Source organism: Zingiber officinale, chromosome 1B, assembly GCF_018446385.1.
Source record: "Zingiber officinale cultivar Zhangliang chromosome 1B, Zo_v1.1, whole genome shotgun sequence".
Taxonomy (NCBI): domain Eukaryota; kingdom Viridiplantae; phylum Streptophyta; class Magnoliopsida; order Zingiberales; family Zingiberaceae; genus Zingiber; species Zingiber officinale.
Genome location: NC_055986.1, coordinates 3,458,978 through 3,471,783, shown reverse-complemented (window position 1 = coordinate 3,471,783; position 12,806 = coordinate 3,458,978). Strand labels below are relative to the sequence as shown.

General features: G+C 38.5%; 2 protein-coding genes and 1 pseudogene across 2 annotated transcripts in view; all 3 read right to left on the bottom strand.

Moving 5' to 3' along the window:
* Positions 1 to 6,295, bottom strand: part of LOC122047232 — a 28,033-nt gene extending 21,738 nt beyond the window's left edge. The window contains exons 1-2 of the mRNA XM_042608382.1: positions 5,655 to 6,295; positions 4,594 to 4,682 (exon numbers count right to left, since the gene is read on the bottom strand). Of these exons, the coding sequence (XP_042464316.1) occupies positions 4,594 to 4,682; positions 5,655 to 5,897 (332 nt within the window). The 5' untranslated portion in view covers positions 5,898 to 6,295. The remainder of the gene's footprint in view (positions 1 to 4,593; positions 4,683 to 5,654) is intronic.
* Positions 6,296 to 8,109: 1,814 nt separating this feature from the next.
* On the bottom strand, positions 8,110 to 12,263 carry LOC122047224 (arginyl-tRNA--protein transferase 2-like). The gene is made up of 4 exons (XM_042608371.1): positions 11,917 to 12,263; positions 11,451 to 11,486; positions 9,413 to 9,562; positions 8,110 to 9,265 (listed from the first exon to the last, which is right to left on the bottom strand). The coding sequence occupies exons 2-4, from the start codon at positions 11,480 to 11,482 to the stop codon at positions 9,001 to 9,003; spliced, it is 447 nt and encodes a 148-aa protein (XP_042464305.1). The 5' UTR covers positions 11,483 to 11,486; positions 11,917 to 12,263; the 3' UTR covers positions 8,110 to 9,000.
* On the bottom strand, positions 8,129 to 8,719 carry LOC122039629 (annotated as a pseudogene).
* Positions 12,264 to 12,806: the final 543 nt, after the last annotated feature.

The following is a 12,806-nucleotide window of genomic DNA, read 5'->3' as shown; positions in this document are numbered from 1 at the left end:
TTTTGATACTTAATTTTAAAATTAAAGTGTTTTTTTCGTAAATAAAGAAACGTGGTAACTCACACAGAAACCACTGACGACTTCTCCCCTGAGAACTTGATTGGCGTCGGAAGGTATGGCTCGGTGTACAGAGACTTCCTCGGCGATGAGCAAATCGCGGTCAAGGTGCTTGACCTCGATCACTGCGGCGCCTTCAAGGCCTTCCTCGCGGAGTGCGAAGCGCTGCGCAAAATCTGCCATCCGAACCTCATCAAGATCCTCGCCACCTGCGTCAGCATCGACTCCATGGGCAACGAATTCACAGCCATTCTGTTTGAGTTCTTGCCGAACGGGAGCTTGGAGAACTGGTTACACCCCGAGACGAGGGACAAGAAGTTCCACAATACCAAGAGGTTGGGGCTAGTGCAGAGGCTCAACGTCGCGATCGAAGTTGGCGCGGCCTTGAACTATCTCCATGACCAATGCGACACGCCGATTATCCATTGCAACTTGAAGCCCAGCAACGTGCTGCTCGACGCCAATATGACCGCTCGCGTGGGGGAGTTCGGCATCGCCAAGTTCCTCACGAGAAGCTCCAGCGTTTACCAATCTTCTTCCGCCGCCATTAAAGGTTCCATCGGCTACATGGCTCCAGGTGATGTACGCTCCAGAGAGTATACAATTTGCCAGATCATATGGGATGGGCGGGCTGATATCAACGCAGACATATGTATACAGCTACGGGATACTACTGCTGGAGTTATTCAGCGGGAGGCGGCCGACAGACGAGGAGTCCAAGGACGGGTGCACACTGCAGAAGTTCATAGAGACAAGCTTGCAGCCGGAGTTGACGTCACTGGCGGCATGGCGTATCCGGCTATGTTCTCGGAAGGGGGTGAAGAAGTGGCATTGGACTTCGTGATTGGGAAGCAAGCGAGCGGAAGGATAAAGCAGTGCTTGGAGTCGGTGCTCATGGTTGGTCTTTGCTGCGCTAAGGAGTCGCCGCGGGAGCAGATCACCATGGCAGATGCATTGACGAGAATGGAAACGATCAAGAATATGTTGCTCTTGACCGATATGTGATTGCTTAGAGCATCCTCTGGGGATATTTGGAGAGGATATTTCTTCAAATATCTCTTACCCCAAAATATCCCCCATTAATAGGTAATAGAAATCATGTGTGTCCGGTGATTTCCTCATGTGGGGCCCACAAAAAGTGGGCTGCCACTACTGTTTTATTTTATTTATTTTTTGTTTTTAATATGATGAGCCGCACCTTATATGAGTGGGCCGTGACTTTATATTTGTTTTAATTTTTTTTAATTTAATTAAATTCAAACTATGCAAATATTAAAAGAGTCCGTTGAATAAATTAATTGTCGAGGAATCAAATATTCGAAAAATTAATCGTTTGAAAAATTAAACATTCGATAACGTTCAATTTCTCCCTATATATACATCCTTTCTTTCATCTATTTTCATACTCATTGCCTACCAAAAATTTAGAGAGATGGATAAAAATTCTGGTCATTATTTTAGGAATTTATTCAACTCTCCAAATATCGACGAAAATTCAAGTGAAGAAAGTTCTCGAGCCCGTCCTAATTTCTTCAATCCTCAATTTCCATTTCCCACTCAACATCCATCAAATTTTCAACCTTTTCCATACCCACCACCATATTACCATAATTTCCAATGTTATCCAAATTCTTTGAGTGGCGACCCTCGAACTCCGTTTTATACATATCCTCCAGAATATTGGCAGAGTAATCAGTATTTCATGCAAGGCCCATCTCATGGAATTAATCAACTTCAATCACCAGAGATTCATTCAAATGAATCGAGAAGAGCTAGTGTTGATGCAATTGACAGTGATAAAGGTACACCTTATGCAGTCCCCGATTCACAATTTCCTCCATTTTCATCTGAAATAGGGTCCGACGATATTATTCTCAATCAAGCACCAGAGATGCGCAACGAATCAGATGAAGACCATAACAAGCGAACAGTATGGACAGTGGCAGATGATAAGCTCCTTGCAGCGGCCTACACAATTATGAGTGAAGATTCAGTAGTTGGTAATGTCCAGAAGAGTGAGTCATTTTGGAAACGAGTTGTGACATACTTCAATACCAATCGAGCTAAAGGAGCTAAAAAGAGAACTGCGGAGAAAGCAAAATCACATTGGGCTTCATTGAAAAAGATCGTAAATAGATACAATGGAATCTACAATAAATAGTATAATGATCGACCAAGCGGATGGAGTGATGAGGATTTGATGGTGCGAGCTCATGAAGAATACAAGAGTACTTTTAAAACTACTTTCCAATATGAGCATGTGTGGAGAATCGTGAAAGATAGTCCTATGTATGCTCCTCAATCCTCAGATCGACGGGCAACAAAAAAAGCAAGAACATCAGAATCATCAGGTGCACATACTGACTCTTCTAATCCTAAAACAACTGCTGATATAGATGATAGAGAAATCCGATTTCGTCCAATGGGACAGAAGACAGCAAAGAGGAAAGGCAAAGAAAGAGTAGGCATACTTGATGAATTGAATCAGGCTATGCAACAATCAATGGCGCAGTTGGAAGAGTATAATAACAATAAAAAAATTGATCAACTCATCCAAGCACATCAACTCCTCGTAATGGACACACGAGGCATGACTGATGAACAACTTCAAAATCATCTAGTATACATATGACTATCTTTCACGATTCTCCACACATGCTCATATTGAAAAGTAATTTTAAAAGTACTCTTGTATTCTTCATGAGCTCGCACCATCAAATCCTCATCACTCCATCCGCTTGGTCAATCATTCTACCATTTATTGTAGATTCCATTGTATCTATTTACGATCTTTTTCAATGAAGCCCAATGTGATTTTGCTTTCTCCGCAATTCTCTTTTTAGCTCCTTTAGCTTGATTGGTATTGAAGTATGTCACAACTCGTTTCCAAAATGATTCACTCTTCTGGGCATTACCAACTACTGAATCTTCACTCATAATTGTGTAGGCCGCTGCAAGGAGCTTATCATCTGCTATCGTCCATATTGTTGCTATGGTCTTCATCTGATTCGTTGCCCATCTCTGGTGCTTGATTGAGAATAATATCGTCAGACCCTATTTCAGATGAAAATACAAGAAATTGTGAATCGGGGACTGCATAAGGTGTACCTTTATCACTGTCAATTGCATCAATACTAGCTCTTCTCGATTCATTTGAATGAATCTATGGTGATTGAAGATGATTAATTCCATGAGATGGGCCTTGCATGAAATACTGATTACTCTGCCAATATTCTGGAGGATATGTATAAAACGGAGTTCGAGGGTCGCCACTCAAAGAATTTGGATAACTTTGGAAATTATGGTAATATGATGGTGGGTATAAAAAAGGTTGGAAATTTGGTGGATGTTGAGTGGGAAATGGAAATTGAGGATTGAAGAAATTAGGACGGGCTTGAGAACTTTCTTCACTTGAATTTTCGTCGATATTTGGAGAGTTGAACAAATCCCTAAAATAATTATCAGAATTTTTATCCATCTCTTTAAATTTTTGTTGGCAATGGGTATGAAAATGATGAAAATAGATGAAAGAAATGATGTATATAGAGAGAGAAATTGAACGTTATCGAACGTTTAATTTTTCGAACGTTTTCGAACGGTTAATTTTTCGAACGTTTGATTCCGAACGTTTGATTCCTCGACAATTAATTTATCCAACGGACTCTTTTAATGTTTGCATAGTTTGAATTTAATTAAATTTTAAAAAAAATAAAACAAATATAAAGTCACGCATCACTCATATAAGGTGGGGCCCATCATATTAAAAATAAAATAAAACAGTAATGGCAGCCTACTTTTTGTGGGCCCCACATGAGGAAATCACCGGACACAGATGTGTGTCCGGTGATTTCTATTATCCCATCAAATATCCCCCACAATGGGGGATATTTGGGGGTGGAGGATATTTGGAGAAATATCCCCTCCAAATATCTCCCACTGGAGATGCTCTTAGAACATGGATTATAAACAGAAATATACTTACCCTTGTTCAATAAGAACACGATGGGACCAAAGTAACTTAAAGGGAAATAAGATTGATAAAACAATGAGAAGAGTAGTCATTGCAAGATCATGTATTATTTACGACATAGATGCTTTTAGCTTAGCAATATTATATGACAAAATAAATGGGAAGCATGTTACTTTTTGTGGGCCCCACATGAGGAAATCACCGGACACAGATGTGTGTCCGGTGATTTCTATTATCCCATCAAATATCCCCCACAATGGGGGATATTTGCGGGTGGAGGATATTTGGAGAAATATCCCCTCCAAATATCTTCCACTGGAGATGCTCTTAATATCCCCTCCAAATATTCCCACTGGAGATGCTCTTAGAACATGGATTATAAACAGAAATATACTTACCCTTGTTCAATAAGAACACGATGGGACCAAAGTAACTTAAAGGGAAATAAGATTGAAAAAACAATGAGAAGAGTAGTCATTGCAAGATCATGTATTATTTACGACATAGATGCTTTTAGCTTAGCAATATTATATGACAAAATAAATGGGAAGCATGCTAAATGTTACCTGACGAATAATTTGGCGATGCAACATATTTGTTCAGGCTCAAGGGCTTCAAGTGAAAGCTGACGGAGACCACCTGAAGCAGTCGGTCGCTGTGTTATGAACATCATATTAAGAGTGAGATTAAACATCCAAAGGCAATGTCAAGCATATCATGAAATGACAAAATTCACGAGTCCTAGCATCAAATAAATATGATTCGTGATTTCAGATTTCTCGATCAAATACTTGTAACAACGATGTCTGACATTGGTTACAAAAAATAAATTTAACTGAGGCAATATGCCATGCGGCCAGCAAGCTCTGTTCCGACAACTTTTACTTATCAGTAGATTTTCAAGTCTTGGAATGTCCCTCTTGTCAACACGGCCGAGAACTTTCTCAAGGTTCTATGCTCAAAAACAAGATAATAAATCAGGTCAAGCGAATGGAACAGTATTGGAAGTGTTTGACAGGGAATACTACATCAGACCATCCTTATATTTATGCATCGATATGTATCACAACTATGTTATTTACATGTTTCATTTCACATTGAAAAGCAAGTCACCAGAGATTCTCACCCTTATTTGTAAGATGATTAATTCAGAGAGAATATTAAACGACAGGAAAAGTATCAAACTAATGAAAAAATGTCAACAGTCATGTAAGGATTTCAGAATGCTAATCCTTCAGTCTACTAGAACCAACACGTGTAGATCACTTTTGTTATGGAAGTTGATATCAAAGGTAGAATTAGGAGAGTCGCTCAAAAAAAATTACAGATACTTATGTTATGGAAGTTATTAGAATTCAGATTTCATATCAAAGGTAGAATTCCAAGAGGGGCCCAGCCAAATTTGCATATAAGTTTTGTCAACGCTGTCATAGGGATTTAAGAATGGTAATTCTTCAGTCTACTAGAACCAACATGTGTTACTCATTTATGCTACGGAAATATGAATTCAGAATTGATATCAAAGGCAGAATTATGGGAGGGGCTAAAGCCAAAATTGCAGATAACTTAACAGGTTCGTTCATATAATAGCTAGATTTAAGAAAAGCTCAAAAGAAATTGGACATACCTTGAACTGCACACACAAACCCTTTACATCGAGCACAATGTTACCAACATCGTAGTCTTGAGAGTCATCAGCTACTGGTGCACTACCAGCTAGGAAACTTGGCTCATCCTCTACACCCATATCTGTATCTTCATAGCAGAAGTTAACTTCATCAATGTCTTCATCAGATGAATCTTCACTAGGGGCACAACCAGGCGTATCAGTGTCAAATCTTTCAACGGGACTAGTGTGCTTGGATACCATTGCAAATTATAATGTCATAGGACAACATAAGAATTTCTTTCAAGTAGCGGTCTTGCAATTTCAAATGGAACCCATCTAAATAACAGTAGTTATGTTTTATAATATCGTGGCATTCTGTCAAAACCTTAGATAATGACAGCATCTGATGTGACAAAATACGAAGTGAGAAAATTTGTGTCCAACCTTAGATAATGGGAAGAACTTTATGTTAACTATATGTTTATGTTAACTATATGTTTGTAATTTGGCAATAGACACAATTTGAAATGACTAAAATAAATAAATAAGATTATCGAACTAATTTCTTGAAATTGATGAGGATCTTAATGTTGCCAACAGCAATAAGGCATACACAACTCTCATCAAACTGTAGAAGTTCCATACCCACAACATTTCCTTATATCAAAATCAGTTACATTTTTATGATTTGCATAACCTGTCTCTATTTTGTAGGGTTTATGTACCTAATCAACTAACTTAATTTCCTACAGGTACTTACTTAATAACAAAACTTGGTTCATACAGCTATTTACATATATTGCCTTCAAGTTTGACTAAATCCCCAAGCATGGACCTAATAGCCACTTACAACAGATTTAACTAGGGTACCCACAGGTTGGGATAGAACAAAAAAAGTTGAGACGAGTTCTTCGTTAGTATAAAGCTTTTGCATATCAATTAGCAAATATTGCCTACACTTCCAATTTGTAAGCTCACCGCATTAGAAAAAGAATATATAAATGTGTTGCACAACCCATGGAAGAATAGATAGTAACATATGAAATGTATAGCATCTAACCTATCAATAAATAATGCATTTTGATGCAGCGATAAAGGGGAGCCCGTCCGGCACAGGTCAAATGCCGGAGTGGAGATCAAAGTCAAGGTAGTCAACACCAGAGTATCAAAAAGCTCGCCCACGGCGGCCGAGCGGAAGTCGACTACAACGGGCGGTCGGGGCAATCAGTGTTCGATCACCAAGAACTCACAACGGTCGGTCAGGTCAATCAGTGGCCAAGCGGGCCAACCATCCAGCCCGGGATAATACGATAAAATAGTCAGACGTTCAGTGCGGAGAGGCAAGACGCTGAGGAGATTGAAGAGCTTGACCGAGCGGGATGGACAAGCTACTATGCCCAGTCACCGCAAGGAAGAGCAACTGAGGCCGACAGAGTAGAGGAGTCTCGACCAAGCGGCTATCCCGCTCAGCCAAGCAGCGGGAACATTATTATCTCTCTGAGACCGACCGAGCGGAGGAGTCTCGACCGAACAGCTACCCCGCTCGGCCAAGAAGCGAGACCATTGTTATATCTCTCGATATCCTTTTGGGAGATAGTGCAGCTGACACGAGGCATGGTTAACAGGTAAATCGTATGGCGAAAGCTTCTACTGTCTTGCTAGGGAAATGCATGCCCTATTGAGGTATGGTGTTAGAGCCACTTTCCTGACAGGTCCTTTCATAGGATACATTGGAGAACGTGTCCATACCTCGAGGAGCATGCACGTCGCCCACTAGGGCTCTATATAAAGGGGGTCCAAGCACCGGCGGAGGTACGAGTGATTACTGTTTGCACTTGCGTTACTGTTGCATTGCTTTCTTCTACACTTCTGGTGACTGACTTGAGCGTCGGAGAGCCAACGCCGGAGACCCCTTCCCTGGCTCGGCATTGACGTTGTTTGTTTTGTAGAGTAGGACACGGTCTACAGTCAGTCAGCGTAGCAGTCATATCCCTAGCTTTCCATCCTCTCATTTTTGGACCGGATCACATTTATTAAGTAAACATGATGCATATGATATATGTGCATGAGTAACTACAAGATGTCCCCTCGGGGTGGTGGTTAAGGTATGGGGTATTGCCACATGAGGTCTTGGAGTTAAAACTCGGCATGTCCGAGCATGTCCCCCTCCCCCCCGGCCTTGTCACCTGCACTAATGGCTAATAGTCACCCGTGATTTACCTCCTCTATGTTGGCCTAGAGACAGATTAGCGGGGCGCTGGGACGAACGAATCGTTTTTTGCCACATGAGTAACTACAAGATAATTCCCACAGTAAGAGCACATACACATGCACATATACAAGATATGGATCATGAAATACATTTGCATATATAGAGAGCTTTAATTCTAACCTGCAATACATATGCACTTGATACAAGTCAAGTTAACCCTATATCCAAAATTCTTTACGCGTGTTTTTTTAATAACGTGATCTAAAATTTGAAGAGAAGCTTACTGGCAGTGAAGAGGACAGAGTAGTTCAGATGGACGATACGCTACTTTGTATCACATTTTTCTGCAGGAGTGAACGTAATATCCAAGATAATAATACTAGAAGCTAGGGCACTGGTTTCGAGTCACCTTAACCCAATTTATTTCTGCCAAGCTGAATATTTTCCGAGGGATGAAAAGGTAAAATCAGGATCCCAAAATAAATACTTGCTTGACAAACAACGGGGAAGAATGCCCATACACCAACTGCAACAAGCTCCCCGTCAATCAAATATTGTTGATGGAAAGACCCAAATCCAGAAGATGCAATTGTATTGTCACCACTAACTGGTGGAGTAAATATGATAGGAGTGTCCACCAGACAGCTTTTGTATGAACTTACTGTAACTTTTTCTGGTTATCACCATGTACTTTAATCTGATATTTTCTGTATAGGGCATATTCTTCCTGATCAAAACTAGATATTTTCAAATGGATTTCAAGCTTTCTTATTTTGGGGGGCACAATTATGCAATTGTCAGAGGTAGCTAGCCTTTTTGCGTTACCTTGATTGCGTCTAGGTTCTTGCGCCTTTTGTTTCAGATTACTATATTACAAACTCTGTTTGGTGATTGAATAGAAATTTAGGTGGCCGTTGCAAGCTTTTGTTAAAAGATCAGAAGGGGCCTCTTGCTGCAAAACTAATCCCGAAATCTTTTCAGCAATAGCCTTCGGGTTGATATCTGGTAATTCTCCTGGAATTTATTTATTTCAACTGAAGCTTGAGAACGTCTAATGGTGGCAGCTATTTAAATGGAATATTGCTAGTGTATGTCAAATCTTCCGATATATCCATCAGCTTCTTTTTGGCTTGGGCTGTAACCTTCTTCACATTAGCTTTCAGAAGCTGAGCAACAGGAAGAGATATACTCCCCAAAAAGTATGTTCATGGATTTATCAATAATGTCCGACAAAGAATGAAGAATGGCAGATTCACTGGACAGCTTTTCACACATACTAGATGAAGATTCATTTGTTGGTATTGATGTGAATACTGGTGTAGATTCTTTGCTGACCAGCTTGAGTGAACCCTTACAAGGATTAGCCTTCTGTTTTGAATTATCAGATTTATCCATTGATGTGGCACCATCTAAGAACCTGCATATTGCAATTGTTTATTCTTAAAATCAAATTAATATGGATTTGTGTTTAAATACTAGCCAAGAGGACAAAGACCTCTAAAATAGTAAATTATATCATATAAAAAACCCAAAAAGAATCATCTGCTTAGGCAAGCAGAAATACCTTTGCATTCTTTTGCATACACGATCTTGGTCTTTGGAGGGATAGAAGGTATTGGCTTTCAGACGAATAGTATAAGATGGGCAACACGTCCTATCCATCTCAGGTTTGTAAAGAAAACAGCCGGATCTCCTCCAACCATGGTCAAGAGCTCTGAAGTCATATTAACAATAGAAAGATGTAGATTTCAGAATACCACAAAATTGTGTAAAAAAGATAAAATATTGGATGGAGATATTTACATGATGACTAAAGAAACAATTATAAATAGAATTCAGTGACGAATAAGATTTTTCCATTTATTCAATTTTATTCACTGAAAAGTGTTACAATTTGATAAGATAAATAAAAGCAAACCAAGTTACTTTCTCGATCACAAGTAAATCTAGTATTTTTCAGGGTACTAAGATGTTTTAATTTCTTGATGTAATTATAAGAGATGTTCGACAATAACAAACACAGTTGTAGAACTCATGATACTATAACTTTTGTTTACAAAAATGTATAAAAGGAAGCTTAAATATCAAAATGTAACAAATTCACATAGAAGATATGTTTTCCTGAATCATTATCCAAGTCAAACACCTGTATATGTATATGTGTGTGTGTGTGTGTGTGTGTCATAGGCTTGGTGCAATTGAAGGCATAAAACTATATTCAAATGATGACGAACAATTGCACTCATATGCATATTTCATGACTCCAAGATAATAACTAGTGACTAAATACTTCTTGTGGAACTAAACTTATGCATTCTATACATATGAATTGAATCATCTAAATGTTTCATCAAATATAATACTTCAACTAATTTAATTATAATTAATTCCAGAGGAGTAAAATATACTTGTTGATTTTGCATGCAGTGTCTAGTTAGTTTAAAGTTCTATGGCATAGAGATTGGAGCATGTTAACAAGGATCTTATTTTAAAGCCTTCAATGAAAACCATTGTGGAAGGTCTCCCCAAGATTAACTATTCAAAGCATGATTGTCATGTTTGCCAAAGGTTACTGAAGTACAATCATTGTTTCGGTATATCAATAAAGTATCTACCACAAGACCTCTAGAATTCATATTGGTTAATTTAATATGTCCAGTTTAGAAGAAAAATTCAAAAGTTTTGCAATTGTTGATGATTTTTCTAGATTTACTTATTACTTATTTTTCTAACCAAGAAACTGAAACCTTTAATGCTTTCAAAAGATTCGTTAAAAAAAAAAAAAAAAATCATCCATTCATTCTACATGAGTGGTTTTAAAAGTTAAGTGACATGAACTGAATCTCAAAAAGAATTGTTTATAGAATGTGAAAATTTAATTAGGAATTAAACATACTTATCCATGTTCAAGAGATGGCTATTCTGTGAGAGTATCTTCCTAGCATTTTCACGTACAAGCCATAAATATAGTTTGTTATATTTAAATAGGATATTATTTACGTTTGTTTTCAACAAGACACCTTAGCAGTAAAATAGAAGAATATCTAAATTTTGTTAGTTTAAGGTCTTTGGTTGTAAATGTTTTTATCCTGAACATCAAATATACCTCAAGTAAATTGGATGAGAAATCTATGGCATTTGTTTAGGTTATTCATAGCCAACTGATGATGAAGAGCGACGACCTTTCATTCTACACAAATATGTTAATATTGTTGTTTATTCTTGTATTTGCAAATCTTCATGTTTAGTGAATTTTGGAACTACATGTTGTAGGCTTCGTATGGAGTACAATGGAGGGGATAAGATCAATGTATTTGACCACAGATAGTGGGGAGTCACACTGCTTGATTATTGTGATTTTGATGCACTGAATGTTCTTAATTGTGATTGATCGAACTTTACATTAATATAAAAGGCTATTTGAACACTATATTACATTAAATAATTTTCTAACTAGAGCACTTGTTGACTTGAATTTAATAAGCAAAGGAAATATCATTACTAGTTCAGGCTGAATTCACATATTGTACTAACTTTTTGATTTATCATTCACATGCTTACATTTCCTAGTATCGCAGTATAGAATCGATAAAAGTTCTAACCTTGGTAGTCCGCCGTCAAACTCTTTGCCCATAAACCTGCACAGGTACACTAGAAATTAAATGCAATGTCATTTAAAAGCTAGAGCATAAATAAGCATATTGTTCAAGGAAAAGCGAAAGCAGCTTTTGAACCCTCAAGCCTACGACAAAATGACAGTTAAAAAGTTGATGCGGGAACAAATAACAAATACTGAAGTCGAAATTAGCATGATATACAGCTCCAGCTCCTTTGACGCAATTTATTTCTACTGAGAGAGCGCAATCTACAAACACACAACTTATCAAAGTGTTTTTTCACATAGAGGCGTGGCACTTAGTATTCCAACCGCGCAACTGCAACGAGAAGAGTTTCATAGAGGAACGCAAGTAACCGAAATTGCGATCTTTAGTTTCCTAGTCAACACAGGCACCCGCTCAAGATCATGAATATCGCGAGGGGATGATAAAGGAGGGTTCCGGTTCATACCGTGGGAGACGCTAGAAGCGAATGTGGATCTGCAGTATCCGCAGGAGTTCCGTCTCCAGCCATCATCGATCAGCACCGTCTCGCCTGTCGCTCCTCTTTCTTTCGATATCTCCTTTCCACCTCCTCGAATGCCTCAGCTGCTGCTCGCTCCGTCACCCATTCCTCCTCCTCGCCGATCGGGGGCAAGAGTTTTATCAGCAGAGGAGAATGGAGAATTGGGCGAGGGTGGAAAATGTGATTGCGGCAGGAGAGTGGGATTTGGTTGAGGCAGCCAGGCAGGCAGACGAAGGTGACTGAGTCGAGAGGCTTTCCCAGTTGCCCTCGGAGGACGACGGGCTTCGGTAATTAAGCCAACGACGGTACCAGTTCGATCGTCAGCGAACCGGACGATCCGACTGGTCCAATAACCGACCCGAATTAACTTCTTTTAATTTTTTTTTGTTAAATCATTTTTTAAATATCATTTCAGTGTACTAGTTTTCTTATTCAAATGTGTTTTTTTCTTCTGTATATCTCTACTTTCCAGCGTAAAGATTTGGAGTGGAGTGTGTCATGGGTATTCGAAATGCATATTAATCGCAATACACATTATCAGTGAGTTTGTGATGGAAACGGAGTTGTAGAATTTTGAAGTGGCAATGAAACACCAATCGATCGAGCATTTTGCTTTAAACAATTATCCTTCTTAATTGATCTTTATCAGAATACACTTCTACAAGGTATATTTTCTTACAACGCATAATTTAAAATGATCAATTTAGAATATTTCAAAATTAAATCAACAGATTAAATTAACTAACAAATCAGTTTATCATATTTCTTTTAGAGAAATTATATAATATTAATCATGTCTAGAATCTGAGTATGAAAACCAGATGAACTATTATTGG